General features: G+C 43.5%; 1 protein-coding gene across 1 annotated transcript in view; it reads right to left on the reverse strand.

Moving 5' to 3' along the window:
* Nucleotides 1-12,353: 12,353 nt before the first annotated feature.
* The window catches only part of GSG1 (germ cell associated 1), a 54,688-nt gene continuing 44,666 nt past the window's right edge, over nucleotides 12,354-22,375 (reverse strand). Inside the window, exons 6-8 of the mRNA XM_063427408.1 lie at nucleotides 13,375-13,486; nucleotides 12,618-13,221; nucleotides 12,354-12,586 (exon numbers count right to left, since the gene is read on the reverse strand). Coding sequence (XP_063283478.1) covers nucleotides 12,930-13,221; nucleotides 13,375-13,486 — 404 coding nt within the window. The 3' untranslated portion in view covers nucleotides 12,354-12,586; nucleotides 12,618-12,929. The remainder of the gene's footprint in view (nucleotides 12,587-12,617; nucleotides 13,222-13,374; nucleotides 13,487-22,375) is intronic.

Consider the following 22,375-nt stretch of genomic DNA (forward strand, 5'->3'; position numbering starts at 1 on the left):
TGAACTGTTGGCATGTGTTCTTTACCATTTAGTTATATTAAAGAGAAAAAAAACAAATTTTTCTCCCAAAAAACAGTCCAACTATTGTTTTTTTTTGCATGTACGTTGGTAGGAAAGGGTCTTATTTCTTCTTATTATAATTAATATACTAATAATAATGGACAATGCATATTTGACTGGGGCTATTGCTTGTTTTGTGGAACGGAATAGACATCTACTGTATGCACTAACTGTAAATATTTTGATACAACATTATATGTCTCCAAAACTAAATACAATTTTGCGTAATCCTCATGAATGTGTGCTTTATTGTGTTTTTAATGATTAATTCTCAGTATCATTACTGAGTCAGTAAAATGGTTTTAATCTACTGTATATATGTGCTTCATTTGAGAATGTATTTAACTTGAGAATTATATAAAACAGGTGTGTCTAAAAGGTAGATTCCCAGATGTTTTGGGAGTTGTAGTTCTACAACATCTGGGGATCTACCTTTTTTGGCATCCCTGATATAGAATATATGTACACAAAATAATAGAGATTGCAGATCTCCATTCAGTATAATCCTGGTGGCCTATGGGGACCACCATAGCAAGGAACCAGATCTAGGTATAAAATTAAAACATACCACCAAACATCAGCATTCATAACATTCAATGGGATGTCAGTGGGCAGGAAAAAAGGGGGCAAGCCAGTGATGCAAATTATAGTAGGTTGGAGGAGACCGCACTCACCAGGCTACCACGGTGCACGGGATTAGGGGCATGACCCCACGTTTAATATGTAAAATAAAGTGATGGTCCAGCCACTCAAGTAAATAGCATAACAGTAGCTTTATTGGGGCAAACACATAGTAACATTTTGACCCAACCAATTCTTAGTCAAGCTTAAATCTGAACTCAGTAGCGTTTATGTGAGTGCAATGACACAAATTGTATTTATACAATATTAAAGGACCACTCTAGGCACCCAGACCACTTCAGCTTAATTAAGTGATCTGGGTGCCAGGTCCAGCTAGGGTTAACCCATTTTTTTATAAACATAGCAGTTTCAGAGAAACTGCTATGTTTATAAATGGGTTAATCCAGCCCTCAAAGCCTCTAGTGGCTGACTCATTGACAGCCACTAGAGGCGCTTGCATGATTCTCACTGTGAAAATCACAGTGAGAGCACGCAAGCGTCCATAGGAAAGCATTGATAATGCTTTCCTATGAGACCGGCTGAATGCGCGCGCAGCTCTTGCCGTGCGTGCGCATTCAGCCGAATGGGAGGAGAGGAGGAGGATCGGAGGAGAAGAGCTCCCCGCCCGGCGCTTGAGAAAGGTAAGTTTTAACCCATTTCCTCTCCCCAGAGCTTGGCGGGAGGGGGTCCCTGAGGGTGGGGGCACCCTCAGGGCACTATAGTGCCAGGAAAATTAGTATGTTTTCCTGGCACTATAGTGGTCCTTTAAAAAAAAAAATAATAATTAAAAAAATACTTCTAAATAAATGGCAAGCATAGCATTTCTAAAAATAAACTAAACCCATTTATGCTGATACAGTGGTTGCTTATCCATTACCCATATCTCTAAGTACCCACATGCCTTGCAAAGCACTAAATGTAAAGCATTGTGGGATTTTAATCTTCATAATACAGGAAGCAAACTACAGACAAGCACAAAACCAGGGCTGGAGCAAGACTACTTTGCAGGCTAGACAAGACCAGCTGCTTGAACCTCCCCCCACTCACCTTCCCCTCCCCCCTGCTCCCCCCCCCCCCCCCCCCCCGCTTTAAAAAGATGAAAATTGCCAACTTTGTGTGTCTTTTTTTCTCCCCCAAAAATCTGTGTGTCTCTTTTTCCCCTTCTTCAGCCCCTCTGTGTGTCTCTTTCCCACCAGCACCTTAGTGGGTCTCTTTCTCCCCCAGCCGCTCTTTGTTTTTCTTCCTCTTCCCAGCCCCTTTTTGTGCCTCTCTTCTTCCACCAGACTCACTGTGTGTCTCTTCTCCCAGCACCTTTGTGGGTCTCTTTCACCCCCCCCCCCAGCCCATTGTATGTATCTCTTCTCCCCCCAGCCCCTCTGTGTACCTCTTTGTCACCCTAAGCCCTCTGTGTGCTTCTTTCCTCTGCTTAGTCCTCTGTGTGCCTCTCTTCTCTAGCCCTCTGTATGCCTCTCCCTCCCCTCAGCTCTGTGTGTGCCTCCTACCCCCTCAGCCCTTAATGTGTGCCTCTCTCCCCCATAGCCCTCTGTACCTCTCCTCCCCTCCCCTGCAGACCACTGTGTGCTGCTTTCCCCTCAGTCCTTTGTGTGCCCCATGACAACAAACCTCCCTCCTCCATGTAGCGTGATCGAGCCGCGGACCACAGTAGAGGAGTTTCTGTTCCCTCTACCAGGTCTGACAGGAAGCTGCTCGGTGCTCCATATGTGCACACTTCCTGTAAGACTGGGTTGGGGATACAGAAGATCTTCTACCATGGTACACGGCTCAAGCACGCTACATGCTGTGCTTTGCAGTAGGGGAGTGCAGTGATGTGCGCTCCACTCCTGCCATTCATCCAGAGACTGTGCCCCTTGGGCCAGCGCACCCTACTCAGCTGCCTAATTCACCTAGTTTTGTAGAATGACTTGCCACACATGCACACTATCCTCCCAATTCTCCCCTATGGGGAAGCATTGGATTGGCTGAGATCCTCAATCTTAGTGACCTCAGCCAGGGAGGCAGAGTGGGCATGGCTAGACCAGTATGGCATTTGAAGAAAGGTAAGTAAAACTCAACTTTCAAACCTCTATATAAGTAGAGGAAGACTGTAACATTAGGAATACTTGTGTTCCTTTAATGCCCCTACATGAATGCATAGGGAAAGTATCTGTTTTCTTATGCTGTTTGTTTACGATAATGTGCACAGAAGTATTGGGGCACACCTATTTATAATTGAATTCAGGTGTTTGAATCAGACCCATTGCCTCAGGTGTATAAAATCAAGCACCCATGCAATCTGCGTTTACAAACATTTGTGAAAAAATTGGTCATTCTGAAGTGCTCTGTGAATTAAAGTGTGGTACTGTGATAGGATGCCACCTTTGCATTAAGTCAGTTCGTGAAATTTCATCCCTGCCTCATATTCCATGGTCACCTGTTAGTGGTATTATTGGAAAGTGGAAGCATTTAAGAACAGCAGCAACTCAGTCACGAAGTACAGTCACAGAGCGGGGTCATGGAATGCTGAGACGCAAGGAGCGTACTATTCGCCAACGCACGGCTGATTCCATAGCTGAAGAGTTCCAATCTTCCACTGACATTAATTTCATCACAAAAACTGTGTGGCATGAGCATCACGGTAAGGGTTTCAATGGCTGAGCAGCTGCATGCAAGCCTCACAGCACCAAGTAAAATGCCATGACTGCATTGTGCCTACTGTAAAGTTTGGTGGAGGCGGTATAATGATATGGGGCTGTTTCTCAGGGGTTAGGCTAGGCCCGGAAATATTTATGCTTCAGAATTCCAAGACATTTTGGACAATGCTATGCTTCCAACTTTGCGGGAACAGTTTGGGGAAGGCCTTTTTCTATTCCAGCATGACTGCACCCTTGTGCACAAAGCAAGATCCATCCAAGACATGGACAAATGAGTTTGGTGTGAAAGAACTTCAGTGGCCCTAAACCCCATCTTAAAACCTTTGGGTTAAACTAAAATGGAGATTGCGAACCAGGCCTTCACATCCAACATCAGTGCCTGACCTCACCCATCTACTAAATGAATGGGCAAACATTCAAAAATTTGGTGGAAAGTCTTCCCAGTAGAGTGGAAGCTATTATAGCTACAAAGAGGGTGCCAACAACATATTAATGTCTATGTATTTAGAAAGCAATGTCATAAAAGTCCCTGTTGGTGTAATAGGCAGGTGTCCTATTACTTTGGGGGGGGGGGAGGGAGGGGAGAGGAGGGAGGTAGGGAGGGAGGGAGAAAAAAAAAAGAACTGGACAGATTCCACTCTCAGTTTATGAGAAATGTGAGGTTCCAGAAACTAAGTTCATTATTAATTGCAGTCTTTAACTGCTTTTCGAGTGTATAAAATCTTGTTCCAGAAAGCGATTAATACATCCTTCAATCTCTACTTTCTTGGACAGAGTTACAGGACTCTAGTCCTTGGGAGTTCAAAATCGCCTTATTTGAAGTCAGTTGTACTCAAACTGTGGTCGCCAAGCCTCACGTTATCTATGATTTCTCCAGACGGTCCTCCGTGTTATACAAAACAACTGTTTTCTTTTATGAAAAATGTTTTTGTACATAAGACAGAAAGTGAGAGCTAGAGGAACAGTTGCTTAACATACCTGGAAACCAAACCGTAAATAATTTAAATTGGTCAGTCAGTGCAAACTGAATTGAGCCTGTCATGAGACGAACCTACATTTTTTGTGATCACTATAGAGTAATGTAGAGAACCTCCGATCTAAGGTACATTATCACTGTGCTATACTATACATGTCAATTACAAGCAATGTTTCACAATATATTATATAGCTTTTACAAAGTAATATTTGACAGTGGCAAAACAGAATCATGTAGCTTTCACAATATCACAGCATTTATGAAGAGGCTGATGATGGCTATTTGTTAAATTTAAAAATGAATCTTGTAGTGTATCGGAACTTTATCATGAGCAGAATATAAATGTAAAACCTTTTTCATCTAGATCCCTTGGCAAAACTGGCTCCAGTAGAAATGTCACTATGACCCTGCCCTAGAATAAATAAATTTGTTTCTGTGTCAAGGCATCGAGCAAAATGCTAGAGCTTGGTCTTCCATTTTTGTTTCTAATATCAGCAAAGGAGTCAATTAGGAAGATATCCCATAATCATTCTGCTTCTTGATATCCTTTATTCGTTTGGGATGGGAACGCTTAATCCCAGGATTAGACAGAAAGGCCTTGATTTGTTTACCCCAGATTAAGTAGGCAAATCGTGATTGCAACACGTGCAGAGCAGAGATAGAAGAGTCTCACCATGCAGAACAAGGTAAGCATTGTTCAGTCATATGATGGCAGCAAGTAAAAAGTATTAGCATTTTAGACCATTAACCCTTCGGTGACCTGTGTCGCTAACTGTGCTACAGTAGTAAGGCCTCGATTTAATATTTTTTTAAATGACATAATATTTTGAAAAATATTTTAATATGTCGTTTTTTTTTAATATATTGATATTTTATATTTATTAACTTATTATACTTTTTACAAATATTTTTATTTTTTTGAAAAAATAATTTAAAAAGTTTATCCAAAAATATTAAATCATTTGAACAGCTTACTAAAACATTAATTTGAGTCCTATGTTAGAACTAAGGGAAGTACCCATATATAATTTTGCACTTTGAAAAAAGGGAAAAGAAACTTGTCTTGAAGCGGCTGAGCCCAACTGAATCATGTCAGTATTGTTTTACTTTGTCCCTCAGTTACCAAACCTAAATAATAGATCCTTAGCTTAATATAAGTTATGTACAGCTTTTGCTGTATTATATTTATGTTAATCTAGACTCCAGGAAAAGAAATACAGAAAAGAAATACAGTTATTGAAGCAGTTTCTGTTTTATCATGTGCATGGCAAGCAAGTTATTCCTACCCAGTTGTGATTTGTTGTTTGATTTGAATACCAGTGCTTAAATAAATTGTCAGTCATTTATAACATTTATTAACACACCAGTCACACAGCCTTTTCTAAAGTGTACTGACAAAACAAGGGGTTGGGGGCTCTACACCCCAACCACAACTATCATTGAGATGGCTGCATCGTTATGTGGCTTTTTAGTATCTGCCTTATATCCGTATTAATTATTTAAGGTGTATTTACAAAAAAATGCATTGTTAGACTACAAGGAAAAAGTGCTAATTTGGAATAATTCTCCAACTCACATGTGGAATATATCAGAGTAAACTGTGCAATTTGGTTTTCAATTCACTACAGGTCACTGTTTAGTAAATAAACCCTTTGATAATTACAATTACCAGTGGCTACTGCTGACGTAATACTCATCTGGCAGGTCTGCATTTATCTAACATAATCCTTATGGAACTAAAGGCAATGCTTTATACATCCTATGGCTCATGGCATTCCTTTTTAGATGATGTAATCCAAACACGGTTGGGCTGATAAAACATGTACACGTTGATGCCAACCAGAGGTGTACCTAGAAACCACCATGCCCCAGTGTGAAAATTACATTGGGGGCCCCTCCATGCATCTCACTCTTCTCCCTTAGCCATGTCTCACCCCTCCCCCAGTCCCTCCATGTGTCTCATTCTCCCCCCCAGCCCCTCCATGTGTCTTATTCACACCAGCCCCTCCATGTGTCTCTCTTCCATCCCCTCCATGTATCTCTCCCAATCCCCCATGTGTCTCTTTCCCTACCCAGTCCCTCCATGTTTCTCACCTCTCCCAGTCCCTCCATGTGTCTCACCTCCCCAGTCACTCCATGTGTCTCTCCCCATCCCCCAGGTGTCTCATTCCCCACCAGCCCCTCCATGTGTCTCACTCTCATTCACCCCTAGTTCCTCCATGTGTCTCACTCCCCATAGGTCTCATCCCCACCCCCAGACTCTCCATGTGTCTCATTCCCCTCCAGACCCTCCATGTGTCTCTCCCAACACCCAGTTGTCTCACCTTCAGCCCCTTCATTTGTCTCTCCCACCCTCATGTGTCTCTCCCATATCCCCTGCCCCTCCACATGTCTCTCCCATCCCTCCAGCCCCTCCATATGTTTCTCCCACCCATCAGGTATACCCCCTACTGCTCGATATGTCTATCCTGCCCTCAAGCCCCTCCATGTGTCTCTCTCACCCCCCCCAGTCCCCTAATGTGTCTTTCCAACCCCTAGCCCCTCCATGTGTATCTGCCACCCTCCCAGCCTCTCCATGTGTCTTTTCCCTATCACCTCCATGTGTCTCATTCCCCCCAGTCCCTCTGTGGGTCTCTCCCCCCCATCAGACCCACCATGTGTCTCATCCCTCCAACACTCTATGTGTCTCTCACAACACCCTGTTGTCTCTGACACCACCCAAGCCCCTCAATGTGTCTCTCCCACCCCCAACCCCTTCATGTGTCTCTCCCACCACCTCCAGCCCCTCCATGTGTCTCTCTCTCTCAAACACACCTCCAGACCCCCCAGGTCCCTTCCCCCATACCCCTTTCCTACTGTACCTGCTGACTCCATGGCCGAGCAGACTGACAGGAAGTGAGCTGTCAGTGAGCACTTCCTGTCAAACTGCAGTATGTTTGGCCACGCTACATACAGAGACCGGCAGGAGTGGAGTTCTGTGGTGTGCGCTCCCTTACTGCTGGTCACCTGGCCACTGCGTGCCCCGGGCTAGTGTAGCCATGCGCTGGGCCTGAAGCTATGCTGGCCCACAGTCACAGTTGTCGATAGGGCAGCCATGCCCCCTGTAGTGAAGGGCCCAGTCACAGCTGCGACCCCTACATACATGATAACTATGCCACTGATGCCAACATATAAAGCCCTTTTGGATTATTCCCACTATGTTTTATGCATCGTTAGATGATCAATATAACCCCAAATACCATGGGTTATGGCAATTTTTTATTGCTTTATGGGTAACTCCTCTCTAAGTAGCAATGGTAATGCTCTTTTTGCATTTTTTACATTTTCCTCTTGATCCTTATTTAACTATTAGTTAACTATTGTTTGCTATCTTCCTTATATTGTTTTTGGTTTTACCATGTGACACAAAATCTTAGCAACAAGCTTCCAACCTTCCTGGGAGGGTGCAGCCGCTCGCATAGGGGTCCGCTGACAATTTAACACATTGTCATCTATATGTTAAAGTGAGAATTTCACTTATGTATATGTGAGATGTGCAAAAAAAAAATGTACAAAAATATACAAATCCATACATCTCCAGCCTCCATTTTAGTTCCTTATTGTTTGAACCAGCAGTCAAAGTTGAAGAAATATACTGAGAATGGGAAAATATTAAACAATGTTTCTATTTCTCCTCTTCATTAACAATGTTTGTCCTGACTTTGCCAAGTCTGAACTGGATTATCATTTAATTTGCTAGATCTTTAAAATCTTTATAGTCTCCAAAACAAGTTTAGCTTAATGAAGCAGTTTTGGTGTACAGATTATGCCTCTTCAGTGTTCCCTTACTCCTGCAATGTAAATCATTACAGGTTTTGAGAAACTGCAATGATTACCTTGCAAGATCAAGACTGCATCTAGCGGCTCTCAATCAGACAGACACTACAGGCACTTCCTGGTGGCTAGGCGTCTTTTGGTCGCCTAAATGATGCTACACATCCTTACGTTCTGTATCAGTTAATTGCCCATAGTAAAGCATTACAGCAATGCTTTCCTATGAGGAGAGCTTAATGCGCTTGCGGCAATAGCCGCATATGCGCGTTTCCCACACCCCTTCGGATGACGTCAGAGCAGGCGGATCAGTGCGAGAGATAGGTGCTGGAATTGGGTAAGTACACAAAAGTTGTTCTTTTTTTAACTCTTTCCATGCCTGGTGGAGTCGTTAGGAGGAGGGAGATAACTAAATCACTTTATTCATGCAGCCTTATGTCACACCTTCCTGCATGTGACCTGCACAGATATCCCAAACACTTTCTATAAAGTGAGATCTAATGTTTATAATTAATATAATTTTTTTTTGCATAGTCTGTTTAATTTAGAATTTAATTTAGAATGACATCTTCTGCACTGTTAATAGCTTGCAAGACCTTGTGTGTGATTCAAGTTAAATATATAGAGCATGAGATAAAGTAAGTTAACATCTGATTAAATAATGGACCCATTTTGTTTTTATTTTTAGTTTCATGCAGGCTGTGTAAGTCACTGCCAGGAGAGGTGTGACTAGAGCTGCAAAGACATAAACAAAAGTGATTTAACTCCTAAATGGCAGAGAATTGAGCAGTGAGACTGCTTCATTAAGCTAACGTTGTTTTGGTGACTATATTGTCCGTTTAATATTATATTTAAAAGAAAACAGAGCTTAACACAAATTATAGGTTATTTTTAAAGGTGTGGAGTGAAAGTCCCCCTTTAAAACGATGGAAGAGAGAGAACATAGTGACATGTGTCTTAATATAACCAATATTTATTGCACATTGATTAGGGAATACTTCAGCTTGCAGTTTAAATTACATCCCACAACATTCTCTAAAGAATCAGCAATCTGTTTCAGCTTTCTGTGAGAGAAAATAAACAACAGGCTCACTAAGAATGTCTTGGCTGTGGTACTTGGTTGTGATCCTGTTAAAAACAAAAAGCCACTCCCTTTATACCGATGCTTTGTATAGTTTGTTAATAAGGTTAGATTTAATAAAAGTAACAATTTAACATGAAAATTATCTAGCTCCATCTGGTGTGCATTTAGACTCCCTGTACAGATTTCTTCCTAACTAATCCCCCCCAGGCTCTCCCCTGCCGGCTAATGGGGCTAATGCCCCATACACACATTGCCCCACACACACTACGCCCCCATACACACATTGCCCCACACACCCTACACATTCACACACTACACCCCCCACACACACACACTGAACTTTTCACCCACATTGCACCACTCGCACACACCACTGCTCCTACGCTCTTCTACAGCCCCATATGCCAGCAGACCCCAGGTAAGTTGTCAAACTGTTCTCAAACGGTTTGACTACTTACTCTGGGAGGGGGTCCCGGCACTCCTGGTACCATAACTACTACACAGAGCTGTAGTGGTTATTGTGCATGGATTATTTCTTTAAATAATCTACAAGTGCCCCTCCCGAGATCAGGTTCTGGATCTGTACACTGAATGAGAATGCAGACCCAGCCTACGTAGGTGTTTCGTTTTTAAGCAGAACAAATCCTGTTGAACTCGTTTTTCTTCATAAATCAAACCATGCATTGCTCTTGTGGTTGTGATATGCTCTTTGTAGATATTTTGGTCCCATAATTACTAGCCAAGAATTGTTCTCCAGACTTGCATATTCAAAAAGTATTTTAATTGATTATTCATTGAAACAAAGCTACAAACTTGGTTCTAAGAATTAGGTGTAGATGTGTAGCATTTTGCTTTCATCTCATTTTTCCTGTGGTGAAAAAAAAAGCTGTCGAAAAATGTGTGTGAAAAAATTGTGTAGTGCGCCTACACATGAACTGGAAGTATAAACTGCAGTCTAAGACTATATAGTGGGCATTCACTACTGAGTACCTTCCCACCTATAAATTGAACAACTGGATCTACTCATCTTCAGCAGATAAAGGGAAGCATACACTAATGAAATTGCAAGTGTTCAAAAATATATTAAAAGAACACTCTAGGCATCATAACCACAGTGTCTGAAGCCCATGGAGGTGGCTCACGGTCACTGTCACCCATCTATGAGTTGATATAAGTAGGGTCAAGTGTAACTCTGATTTAGCCATACCTCCTGTGGGAGCCATGGGATTCTGGGAACCTTCTTTCAGTGCACTACAGGTCCATCAATTTATTGCAGTTCCTTAACCCCTTAAGGACCAAACTTCTGGAATAAAAGGGAATCAAGACATGTCACACATGTCCTTAAGGGGTTAAAGAGATGCTATAGTCACCAGAACAACTACAGCTTATTGTATTTGTTCTGGTGAGTATAATCATTCCCTTCAGTTTTTTTGCAATAAACACTGGGGGGACAGCCTCCCGATGTCTCCTCATACTTCCGGGTTTGACGGAGCTTGGCCACACCCCCATTGCCGCGGTCTGCTATTTAATGCGACCGCACCAGCTGATAGACGCTGGATTATTGAAACGCGAACCGCGCCAAACTCACCGGCTCACATACCTCGCAGAGACGACCACTCGCTACTAGACCGGACTGGAGGAATATTCAAGTCCCCATCATCTCTCCTCATCACAGACAACTACCAGCACTCTCGGCAACCATTCACTGAAGCAACCGCCTCTGAGGAGAGCTGGGGACACAATCCCTCTACTTGTATAAGTAAAGTAACTTACAGTCTCTGAGTTAAGAGCTACCAATGTTAAAGATTTATTTCAACTTACTAAAGTCTGCTATCAAGTTCTCCAGCAAGCCTGCTACAGCTTTCCTCAAATCAAGTACTATTCAAGTTCAGCTGTACCTGTCTTGCTACAGATAAATCTTATTTCATTATACTAAAGTCTGCTATCAAATTCTCCAGCAAGCCTGCTACAGCTTTCCTCAAATCAAGTATTATTCAAGTTCAGCTGTACCTGTCTTGCTACAGATAATCTTATTTCATCATACTAAAGTCTGCTGTTAAGTTGTTCAGCAAGCCTGCTACAGCATCCCTCAAAACAAGTACTATTTAAGTTTTGCTGCACCATTCTTGCTACTGATAATTCCAATGTATTTAATCTCTTATAATTTGAACTGTTAACAAGAATAACGGACTCTAATGAATTATGAACCTTGTCAAATGCTAAATGAAACAAACCGTTTATTATTTAAAGAAACAGTAATTGTAATTCTGGAACTGAAGTCTCAGTTCCATCTACGTGTCTTAATAAAAGATCAAAGTCCTAAGAAATCTGCAGTTGTGTTCCACATCATTTACTGTGAACGTGACAGATGAGCTCATAATAGAGCAAAATTGTCATTGGGTGCCTCTTGTGCAGAATCCTCCTTATTATTTGTCCTTCGATATCGGGTAGCTGTGGAGCCCACAGAGGGTAACACTACATTAGAACTAAAGTTTTCCAATTATACTTTTGTCAGGAAATAATATTTGACTTGTTTTATTTGCGATCAGAGTTTGCCACTGTTTCTATGATCACTAGATACAAATTGAATTTTATTAAATTTAATATTTCTTAAAGTATTACTCTAACCCTTTTAACCCCTTAAGGACACATGACATGCGTGACATGTCATGATTTCCTTTTATTCCAGAAGTTTGGTCCTTAAGGGGATAAAGTTGAGGATTTTTAGTTTAAAATGTCATATTGAGCATTTTTCACTTAGCCCCCCCTTCCTCCCCCCTGCAAATAAGCAATACACATGGCTGTAATTCATCGCTGAACAAAGCTCCCGGCATTGTTTTCCTAACCTGAGTCCTTTGTCATCCTTGCCCTTGGAAGGTCCTATGAAATGCTTCTCAAACCATGTACACACACTGAGCCAGTGAGGGGAGGGAGGGATGTTTTAGAAAAATAAAACTTTTGATTTGATTGTTTATACTTTATCATTACTGCCAGTCTAGGCAAGTCTTGTATATTTTAAATTATATTTATATATTCTTGTACATGAGATAATTTTCCACCTCTCAAGAAATCCCACTAAGTGTCATCCTGTTACAAAACGAAATAGTACAAGCACATTGAACTGTTAATTAAATATATATTCTCTGTAATATTCAAGTACATGGGTATTTTGTAAACAGTGGAAACTTTACAATTTACACATGTACCAGTTCAAGAATACGTAACAATATCCATTTTGTATTAAACCAACAGTCTGGGAGATGTATTTCCAACTTTATATTAAACATTTACAACAGGATCATTTTACAATATCATCATGATTTTTTTTTAATGATGTTGTACTGAGAGATTATAGGTATTTTTGTGTTTCCTACTGTGCAGTAACTGTATAATACATTCTTTTTTTTTCAACTACATCATAGATTTGCAGTAGAAGCTAGTGCATTGAAGTCCTGACACCAGCAACCTTCAATTTAAGCAATTACACCATACCTTATGAAATGCCATTATCTGTTGCAAAGGAGGAATTCAAACCTCTCAGAAACAAAAGAGCCACCCGAATCAGTGTTTTCTTTGAAACACAGTAGCAGTGTATACAATTGTTCATCTCAGTAAGTTGAGTTAGAGTTCTTTATAAACCCTCATGATCTATATAGAATTTCACAAAGCTTTTGTGGTACATTTATTGTCATGAGCCCCAGCCTTCCGGACTGAAGTGTCTTGTAGTCTAGCAGTGCTCTTCGTCCATTGCTTCTTCATCATCTTCTAGGTTGAGTGAATGGTCCCTCAGTAACACCTTCTTCTGGAGTTCTGAATAAAAGTCCACACTTTCTGAAACTGAGTGTATAGGTTTTTCTCTGTAAAAGCTCAACTCTTTGTGGTTTAGGAAACAGGCGTGCTCCTTCAGGCTATGCTCAAATGCCTTTTGATTTCGATGGAATTCCAGCAACGTTTTGGTGTAAGTGTTAAGTGTGGTGACTGCCGATGCCATGCAGCAAGTGAAGGAGGCCCATGCGGTGCTAAAACAACAGTACATCTAATCAGGATATGATATGACATTTGTCTTGTAACAAAGTATACACGATAAAATTCAAAGTTAGCCTTGGAACAATGAGTAAGAAGTTGCAACATGGGTTTGAATATTAAATTAGGTGAATTTCACAGATACCTACTAGAAAGCCCAACCGTAATCCCATGAATGTGGTCTCCAGTCCTCTGGTCCAAGGCTGACAGTGGCTTGAAAAACCTGTGTGTACATCATATGAGCCACCATACCAAGAAGACCTAGGGAAACAGCATTCATTTCAAACAGTTACATAATTATCATCTAAGACATGGGCAATAGGCTGACAAGTCATTTTTGACCCTAGTAATGTTCTACTAAAAAGAACAAATAAAGGTAAGATGAAAGGGTACATACTATATCAGGACTATTTATTTTGTCTCTAACTTTGACATAATCTGTAGCTGAGAAAGGTGCAACTTACTAAAGACAAATATCACATACAATAACTGGACAGACATATTCAAACAAATATGCAATTAATATATATCATTTAACTAATCTTTTCAAATAAATTACAAAAATGCATATGCCAGTCCCTATCCTTGTACCCATATCTTTTCCCTAAGAGAGCTGTTCATTATACCCCTGGTTCAGTACCTTTCCTTCTCCTGAATGTTTATTGCCAAAAGTGCCTCACTTTTGCAGTCATTCGTCTACAAAACTCCCAAAAGGTCTCCAGCGGTACTTAACCGCGAACCTCCTGGAACTCGATACAGCTACTTGACCTCGCAGCTCCCAGTCACCTCAACGTGATGTTTTACCCCACCTTCTGACCTGCAAGGAGAGCACTATTTGAAGGGAAGATACTACAGACTAATTGGAAAAATTGCTCCCTGAGTACCCTTTCGTTTGACTGCAGGAGCTCCTGCTATTTGACCGGCCCAAGCCCCAATTACGCTGAAACTATTATGGGTTTAGCCCTCAGATTTGACAATTCTTCATGGATCCAGGCGCTATTTTGCCAACATGGATGCTTGGACCAAAACTATCCAGGGATGTATGATATGTGGGGTTCCTGTGTATTTTTACTGTGTTCTGGGTGTTTTTTTGTTGGGCACTCTGTATCCAGGATATAATTAGTTTAGGCACTGTATGTACTGAACAAAGATCCCATATCTGGGGGTTTGTGCATAAAATGCTGCATTCGACTCAATAAAAAGTTGTACTCTCAGAACTATGTGTCGTCTAGTTACTGGAGGGAATAGAGCTATTCACTAAAGAGCGCTTCTTCCAGCTTCAAGGATATTTGGCTAAGATACCCAGTCAGATACAATGCAAAACTATGATAAGCATGAATAATTCTATAGCGGGTCCTACACTGACCCTTCAGCCTGCTTCCTTGAGCTTCTGGCAAAGATATCTCTAATGAGACAATGCTGCCGTCCATCCCATGTGTTCCCTATTAAGGGTTAATAAGTATATAGGGGTGTATATAAAAAATACCCCTCTCTGTCTTATTAGATATATCTTTGCCAGAAGCTCAAGGAAGCAGGCTGAAGGGTCCGTGTAGGACCCGCTTTAGGGGGGTCTGCCTTGACGTTGGCAGGCGAGGATTCCTTCCAGTGGCCATTGGAGCAACTAAATGACCTCCATTTGTCTAAATATACATAGGGATTAAGGAGAGAGCGCAGGTAACTTTTTCTTTTCTTTGGTTTTTACTATATATTGGGGCTGATGTGTACTGTAGTCATTGCTGCCGGCCCAGTAGTGATGGGAGTGAGCGCAGGACTTTTTTGTATGAATAATTCTATAGTTTAGATTTTATTTCAGTCCTCAGCTTGTGTGTTGGAAGGTGAAGAAGCAATGATTTACTGTGGACCTTTGGAGGTCAAATCCAATAATCATCAATAATCTGACTTAGGTAAGAGATCAGAGCAGAGGGTTGACATCAGAGGGATACAGCTCTTACAGGGGTATATTTGTGTGTACATGTGTGTGTGTATATATATATATATATATATATATATATATATATATATATATATATATATATAGAGAGAGAGAGAGAGAGAGAGAGATATATATATATATATATATATATATATATATATGTTACACACAGCCACAGACAAAAAAAAAGATAAAAAAATATCCCTCCCCTGACATTTTATAAGAGGGTAAGCCCAGGAGACTCTCAATCTGCACCTCCACCTCTGTCTAGCGAGAAGAGTTTGCACCCGGAACAACTGAAGGCCTCTACAATCAGTCTCTAAGTTCCACCAGACACTGCATCCCCTATACACAAACACACGCACTTGCTCCCTTACACACACACTGCATCCTTTACATACTTGTATACAGTATCAATAAATGCATCATTCTCCACTTACACTCACACACAAACACTAACTCCCCTATACACATTGGATTCCCTATACTCATAAACTACATCCCCTAAACGTACACATTACATCCCCTGCAATCAGACACTACATCCCGTACACACATTCACTCTATCATAAAACTCCTCACAGACTGAACAATGAAAAAAGCATTGTGTGTTTTGGAGATTTTGCCAGGTACAAACTTTATTTGATGGGTTTAATAAATGTAGATTTTCCTCAGCAGATAATAATTTGAAACAACAGCATAAAGGAATAGGTTTTAAAGGTTGAACTTTTTTTTCAACCTAGATTACTATGTAACCTTGTAATACCAGAAGCCATGAAATGTTAATTCTGTTGGCTATATCCACTGATAAAAAAAAAAAGGGCTACTATTGTGATTTTTATCATTATAATGCTGTTTGTTATATTTTCTTTGAAACATTCAGTTAAATGTTACAAATTAGCATTAATATAAGAGATTGCATTTTGATGTGTCTCCAGAGGATTTAAATTCTTTTATCTTTTGATACTTCAATAAAGCCTATCTACATTTGGAAACTTTTGAGCCTCTGATTGATGCTTCCTCCAGAGCGTGTCAGGCATCTTATCTTTGTTCTCACTATTGGTTTGGAGTTTCCTGTTTCGGTGGATTGAAATACTGCCAGCCTGTTCTAAATCAGAAGATATCTTTATTAAAAGAACACTGTAGCATTCGGAATACAAATCTGAAAAACACGATTTTTACTTACCTTTATTTCAAGAGTCGAGGCTCTGTTGATGCTGCTAAGTCCTTCTCCTCTGCCAATGGTCCAATCAAATCCTTCTCATGCTCTGCATGTGCTGCAAAGGCCACGTGTGCATTCAAACTTTCTCATAGGAAAGCACTGAATCAGTGCTTTCCTATGTGACTTATTTAAGGTGGTTTACTCATACTGACATCCACGAGAGGTACACATAAACCTGTATTGTAAACATTGTAGATTCTCAAAAATTGCATTGTTTTATATTGCAGAGTTATAAATACAATGACACTGCACCCAGACCACTTCATTGAGATGAAGTGGTCTGAGTTACTATAGTGTCCCTTTAATGGTGCACCACTATTAATGTTTCATAAACAGGGGTGGACTGACCACTCAAGCAGATCGGTCATGGACCGAGGGCCCGAGACAGTCAGGGGCCCTGCTGGCTGAACAGCCATGCACTCTCTCTGGCTGGGGAGATCAGATCAGAGATCTTCCAAGCCAGGGAGGCAAAATTGCACATCAAGCCCCTGAAGTGTCCCCCTCATCTTCTGAGTGAGACCTGGCAGCAATCTTGCTGTGTACCAGGTCTCCTCCATCCTTTTTCTGTGAGGATTTCCGGTGTGAGGGGAGGAGGCAGGGCCCAGTGGAAGGGAAAATACCTCACTTCCTGACCCCTCCTTTCCTGCTGAGTGGCTAAAGCAGAAGGTATGTAAATCCTCTAGGTCCCCCTTCACTAACCTCAACCCCCATCTCAGCTCCATCTCCCTCAGCCCCAGGCCCCCCTCCACCCACCTCAGCCTGCATCTCAACCCCCATCTCTCTCAGCCCCAGCCCCCCTCCACAAACCTCCGCCCCCATCTCCCACAGCACTCAGCCTCAGGTCCCCCTCCACCCTCATTAGCCCCCATCTCCCTCAGCACCCACCTCAGCCCCCATCTCCATCAGCATCCACCTCAGCCTTTATCTCCCTTTAGCACCCACCTCAGCCCCCATCTCCATCAGCATCCGCCTCAGCCCCTATCGCCATCAGCACCCACCTCATCCCCTATCTCCCCCAGCACCCACATACGCCTGCCTTCACTCATCTCCCCCAGCACTCATCTCAGACACCATCTCCACCAGGACCCAGCTCAGCCCACATCTCCCCCAGCACCCTTTCACCCACCACAGCCCCTTTTTCACCCTGTACCCACCTCAGAACCTATCCCTCCCTGCACTGACTGTAGCCCATATACCTTCAAGCACCCAGTATAGCCCCTATCACTCCTGCATCCACTGCAGCCACTATCTCAACATGCACCTACTACAGCTCATATCCCCACACAAACACACTGCAGACATTATCCACACGCACAGACAAAGTGCAGGCTTTGTATCCCCCACACAGTAGAGCCTCTACTATCCAAACAAATACTTACTACAGCCCCAGTATCCCCCAGACACCTACTATGGTCCCTATCCCACACACATACAACAGGCCCTACCACACACACACTCAGTGCCAGCGCCACCTGTAAGGCGACCTAGGCAGCCGCCTAGGGCGCACCTTAGCAGGGGGCGCCGGATCCCTGTGTCCGGAGTCCCCATTGCGGCTCCTCATGCTGCGCCGCCTGAGCGCTTTAGCAAGCAAGGCGCAGAGCGCTCCCTCCTGCCGGTTTCTTAATGTAGCGTGGCCGGGCGGCGCGGAATGACAGGAAGTGCTCACTGAGTGAGCACTTCCCTTCAGTCCGCCGGCGGCCGGGTACAGGAAACAGAAGTTCCTGTCCCGTGTTCCACGCCGCCCGGCCATGCTACATAGGCATATAGGAGGGTAAGGACCATGGGGGGGGGGGGTAAGGGCCAGGGAGGGGGGTGTAAGAACCATGAAGGGGGGGTAAGGACCATGAAGGGAGGGGGGTGTAAGGACCATGAAGGGAGGGGGGGGTAAGGACCATGAAGGGAGGGGGGATAAGAACCATGAAGGGGGGTGTAAGGACCATGAAGGGAGGGGGGGTAAGGACCATGAAGGGAGGGGGGGTAAGGACCATGAAGGGGGGGTAAGGACCATGAAGGGGGGGTAAGCACCATGAGGGAGGGGGTGTAAGGACCAGGGAGGGGGGTGTAAGGACCATGAAGGGGGGGTAAGGACCATGAAGGGAGGGGGGTGTAAGGACCATGAAGGGAGGGGGGGTAAGGACCATGAAGGGAGGGGGGATAAGAACCATGAAGGGGGGTGTAAGGACCATGAAGGGAGGGGGGGTAAGGACCATGAAGGGGGGGTAAGGACCATGAAGGGGGGGTAAGGACCATGAAGGGAGGGGGTAAGGACCATGAAGGGAGGGGGTGTAAGGACCATGAAGGGAGGGGGGTAAGGACCATGAAGGGAGGAAGGTTAAGGACCATGAAGGGAGGAAGGTTAAGGACCATGAAGGGAGGGGGGATAAGAACCATGAAGGGGGGTGTAAGGACCATGAAGGGAGGGGGGGTAAGGACCATGAAGGGGGGGTAAGGACCATGAAGGGAGGGGGTAAGGACCATGAAGGGAGGGGGGTGTAAGGACCATGAAGGGAGGGGGGTAAGGACCATGAAGGGAGGAAGGTTAAGGACCATGAGGGGAGGGGGGTAAGGACCATTAGGGGAGAGGGGGGGTAAGAACCATGAGGGGAGGGGGGATAAGGACCACTAGGGGAGAGGGGAGGGGGGGAGTACAGACCACTAATGGAGGGGGGGGGAGTAAGGACCACTAGTGGAGGGGGGGGGAGTAAGGACCACTAGGGGAGGGGAGGGGGGAAGTAAGGACCACTAGGGGAGGGGAGGGGGGAGTAAGGACCACTAAGGGGTTTGGGAGAGGGAGGACCACTATGGGGGTGAAGGACCACCAAAGGGGGGGTAAGGAGGGAGGACCACTAAGGAGAGGGGAGGAGGGTAAGGACCACTAAGGGGGGGTGAAGAGGGTAATGACCACTGGGGGGGGGAGATTACCACTAAGGGGTTTGGACCACTACGGGGGAGAGGGGGGAGTGAGAAGACCACCAAGGGGGACTGCAGAGGGACAGGGGGCCAAGGGAGAGCACTAAGGGACAGAAGGGGAGAACACGGAGGGACAGGAGGGAAGGGGAAATCAATAACTGACAGGAGGGGAGAGCACTATGAATTTTTTTTTTTTTTTAAATAAAGAGCTGCTCCCCTCTCAGTCCCTATCCTACCCCACAAACCCTCTCTTTTACACTACACACATACATAATGCATCCCCCCTCCCACACACACACACACAGAAACATGCAATGCATTCCAACTCACACACAGACACACCTGAAACACACAATGCATCCCTTACGTTCACACAAACACTCATTCTCTTACACACAGAAACAAAATGCATCTCTTACACAATCAATGCACCCCTTAAAGACACACACTGCATTCAATTACATACACAGAAACACACCTTGCACCCCTTACACACACACACACAGAAACATACAATGCATTCCTTACACACAAACACACACTGCATCCCCTATAAACACACTACATCCCTTAAACAAATTGGTATCCCTATACACTACATTCCATAAGAACACACACACATTGCATCCAGTCTACAAGAACACATAAAACATCCCCTACACACATACACTCCACTTCCTGTGAGAGAACTCATGGGTGGGCCATGTAGGTATTTATGGGTGGGCATTGTAGGCATACTCATGGTCAAGCCCTGGGGGCCCAGACCTTGAGCTGTGTAATGGGCCCTGTTCGTTAATTGTTGTCTCCAGAGAGCCTCTCCTACACCAGACCTGTGGAGCCAGACTGAGCCCATCATCAGCCTCTTGTCCTCATCTGGTGGTAAGTAGGCAATCCAATATATTATTAGTGGCACTAATCTCTAATTTACCTCACATTAAATGGATACTATAGTCACCAGAAGCACTACAGCATACTGTAGTGGTTCTGGTGTCTATAGCCTGTGTCTGTAGGCTTTTTAATGTAAACAGTCTTTTCAGATAAAAGACACTTTGTGAAAACTGACATTGGCCCATATGGCAGAGCATATGGGCGGGGCATTGTGATGTCACAATGTCACATGGTGGGCAGGACATATGGGGGGGGGCGCCAATTTTTTTTTTGCCTAGGGCGGCAAAAATCCTTGCACCGGCCCTGCACACACTGCAATACAACCAGCCATCTCCATCCACATACTACACTGCAAAGAGACTCATCCACACACGCAAACCCACCAGAAGCATCACTGTATGCACACAATCCCACAAGCAGCAACCCCACACATGGAAAACCACATGCAGCCTCCTTACACACACGTAATTATTATAACCATTTATATAATGCCAACATATTCTTCAGCGCAGTAAAATAGGTAAAAAGAATACAAACAATTCTAACACATGTTGTCATACAGGAACACAACATCACAAGCAGCATCCCACTCACTGAACCCCACTAGTAGCCTACAAACACGTGTTTGGAGGCTACTTGTATGAACTTGCACGATTACAAATAAATGTGGGGGACGCTGCTTGTGATGTCACCAGTAAACACAGAGGAAGCGTGTAATTACATTTTCTTTATTTTAGTGGGGATAGGGGGGTTGTGGCATGCCCGTAAGGGTTAATTCATTCAAAAACACTGTTTTTGGTTTTATTAACCTCTTAAAAGCAAAACTGAGCCTGTTTGGAGGCTTTGCAGGTGGGAGTCGTGACTGTGTGGTTCTCATACAGCCATTACGGGTGCAGGGCAGCATGCATATAATATCTGTGTGAGAGCCACACAAAGAAGGGGAAAAGAGTAGCAATAGTCAAAAAAACTTTGCACCAGAAGGTGGCCCATGGTCTCCCATTGCCTGAAGACCCTGTAAGTTGTCAGTCCGCCGCTGTTCATAACTTTTGCAGGGTAAGTTCCACTATATTTCTCAATTTTTCATTTCAAATATATAAACTATGGAAAAATGTCTGAAAACAAAATAATCCCTTTTAATTCAGATTTGTACAGCCTATACAGCGTTAGCAGAAGCAGGCCCAGGGGTGTAACTAGAAATTACTGTGCCCCAGGGAGAAAATGTCTAGCAGGGCCACCTGCTTCCCTTTAACCTTTTATATCCTTCCTATTTAGTTTATTAAAAAAAAAAAAATGTAATCACTTTGACTTTTACACTTTGACTTTTATTTAACAAAAAAAAAATGTTTAATAACTGTAGACTGGTAAACTAGTCTTGTATTAGGATCAATGACACACTGCCTGTCAAGTGCCAATATCTTATCTCTAATTAAAAGCTATTTGCATCTGTCAGTAGGTGCTAGTTAGATAAAAGCAGAAAATGCTAAGCCTATTCTCACAATAGAATCAGTGACCCAGTCTAGGTAAAATATATATATTTTTCTTTAAAAAAGATGCAGCCTCTTTTCCCTTACCCCTGTTTCCTGGAGCCAGGAACGGCACTTTTAATACAGAACCAAACCAATTATGGTCGGGCATGTGTGAATTGGTTCTGCCAAGTTTCTGGCACGAGGTTGCTCGGAAATAAAAAAAAATTCCGATTACCTGATCGTCCCACATTTGGCCGAATTCCAGTTCATTTTCGTTGATGCTTATTCCCTGCAGACAGGGCCAGACTGGCCCATTGGGATACCGGGAAATTTCCTGGTGGGCCGCAGCACCTGGAGCCGGGCTGACAGCCCTGATCATCATGTGCATCTCATTTAAATGATTTTTTTTAAGTAAAGAGGGAGGAGCTAGGGGCTGGTGCGGTCGCAAGCCCTCCCCCCCCGCATGTAAGCCCCGCCTCCTGAATGGAATTCCTGCCTCCCAAACACAAGCTCCTCCTGCCTCCCAAACACAAGCTCCACATAGGGCGCTGACCTCGCTGGAAGGAAGAGGCCACAAAATGACAACTTCACCTACCAGTGCAAGGTTAGCATGTGTGTGTGTGTGTATGTGTGTCTGCTAGTGAATGAGCTTGTGTATGAATGTGTGTCTGCTAGTGAGTGAGCTTGTGTATGTGTGCCTGCTAGTGAGTAAGCTTATCTGTGTATGTGTG

Source organism: Pelobates fuscus, chromosome 7 (genome assembly GCF_036172605.1).
Source record: "Pelobates fuscus isolate aPelFus1 chromosome 7, aPelFus1.pri, whole genome shotgun sequence".
NCBI classification, from domain to species: Eukaryota; Metazoa; Chordata; class Amphibia; order Anura; family Pelobatidae; genus Pelobates; species Pelobates fuscus.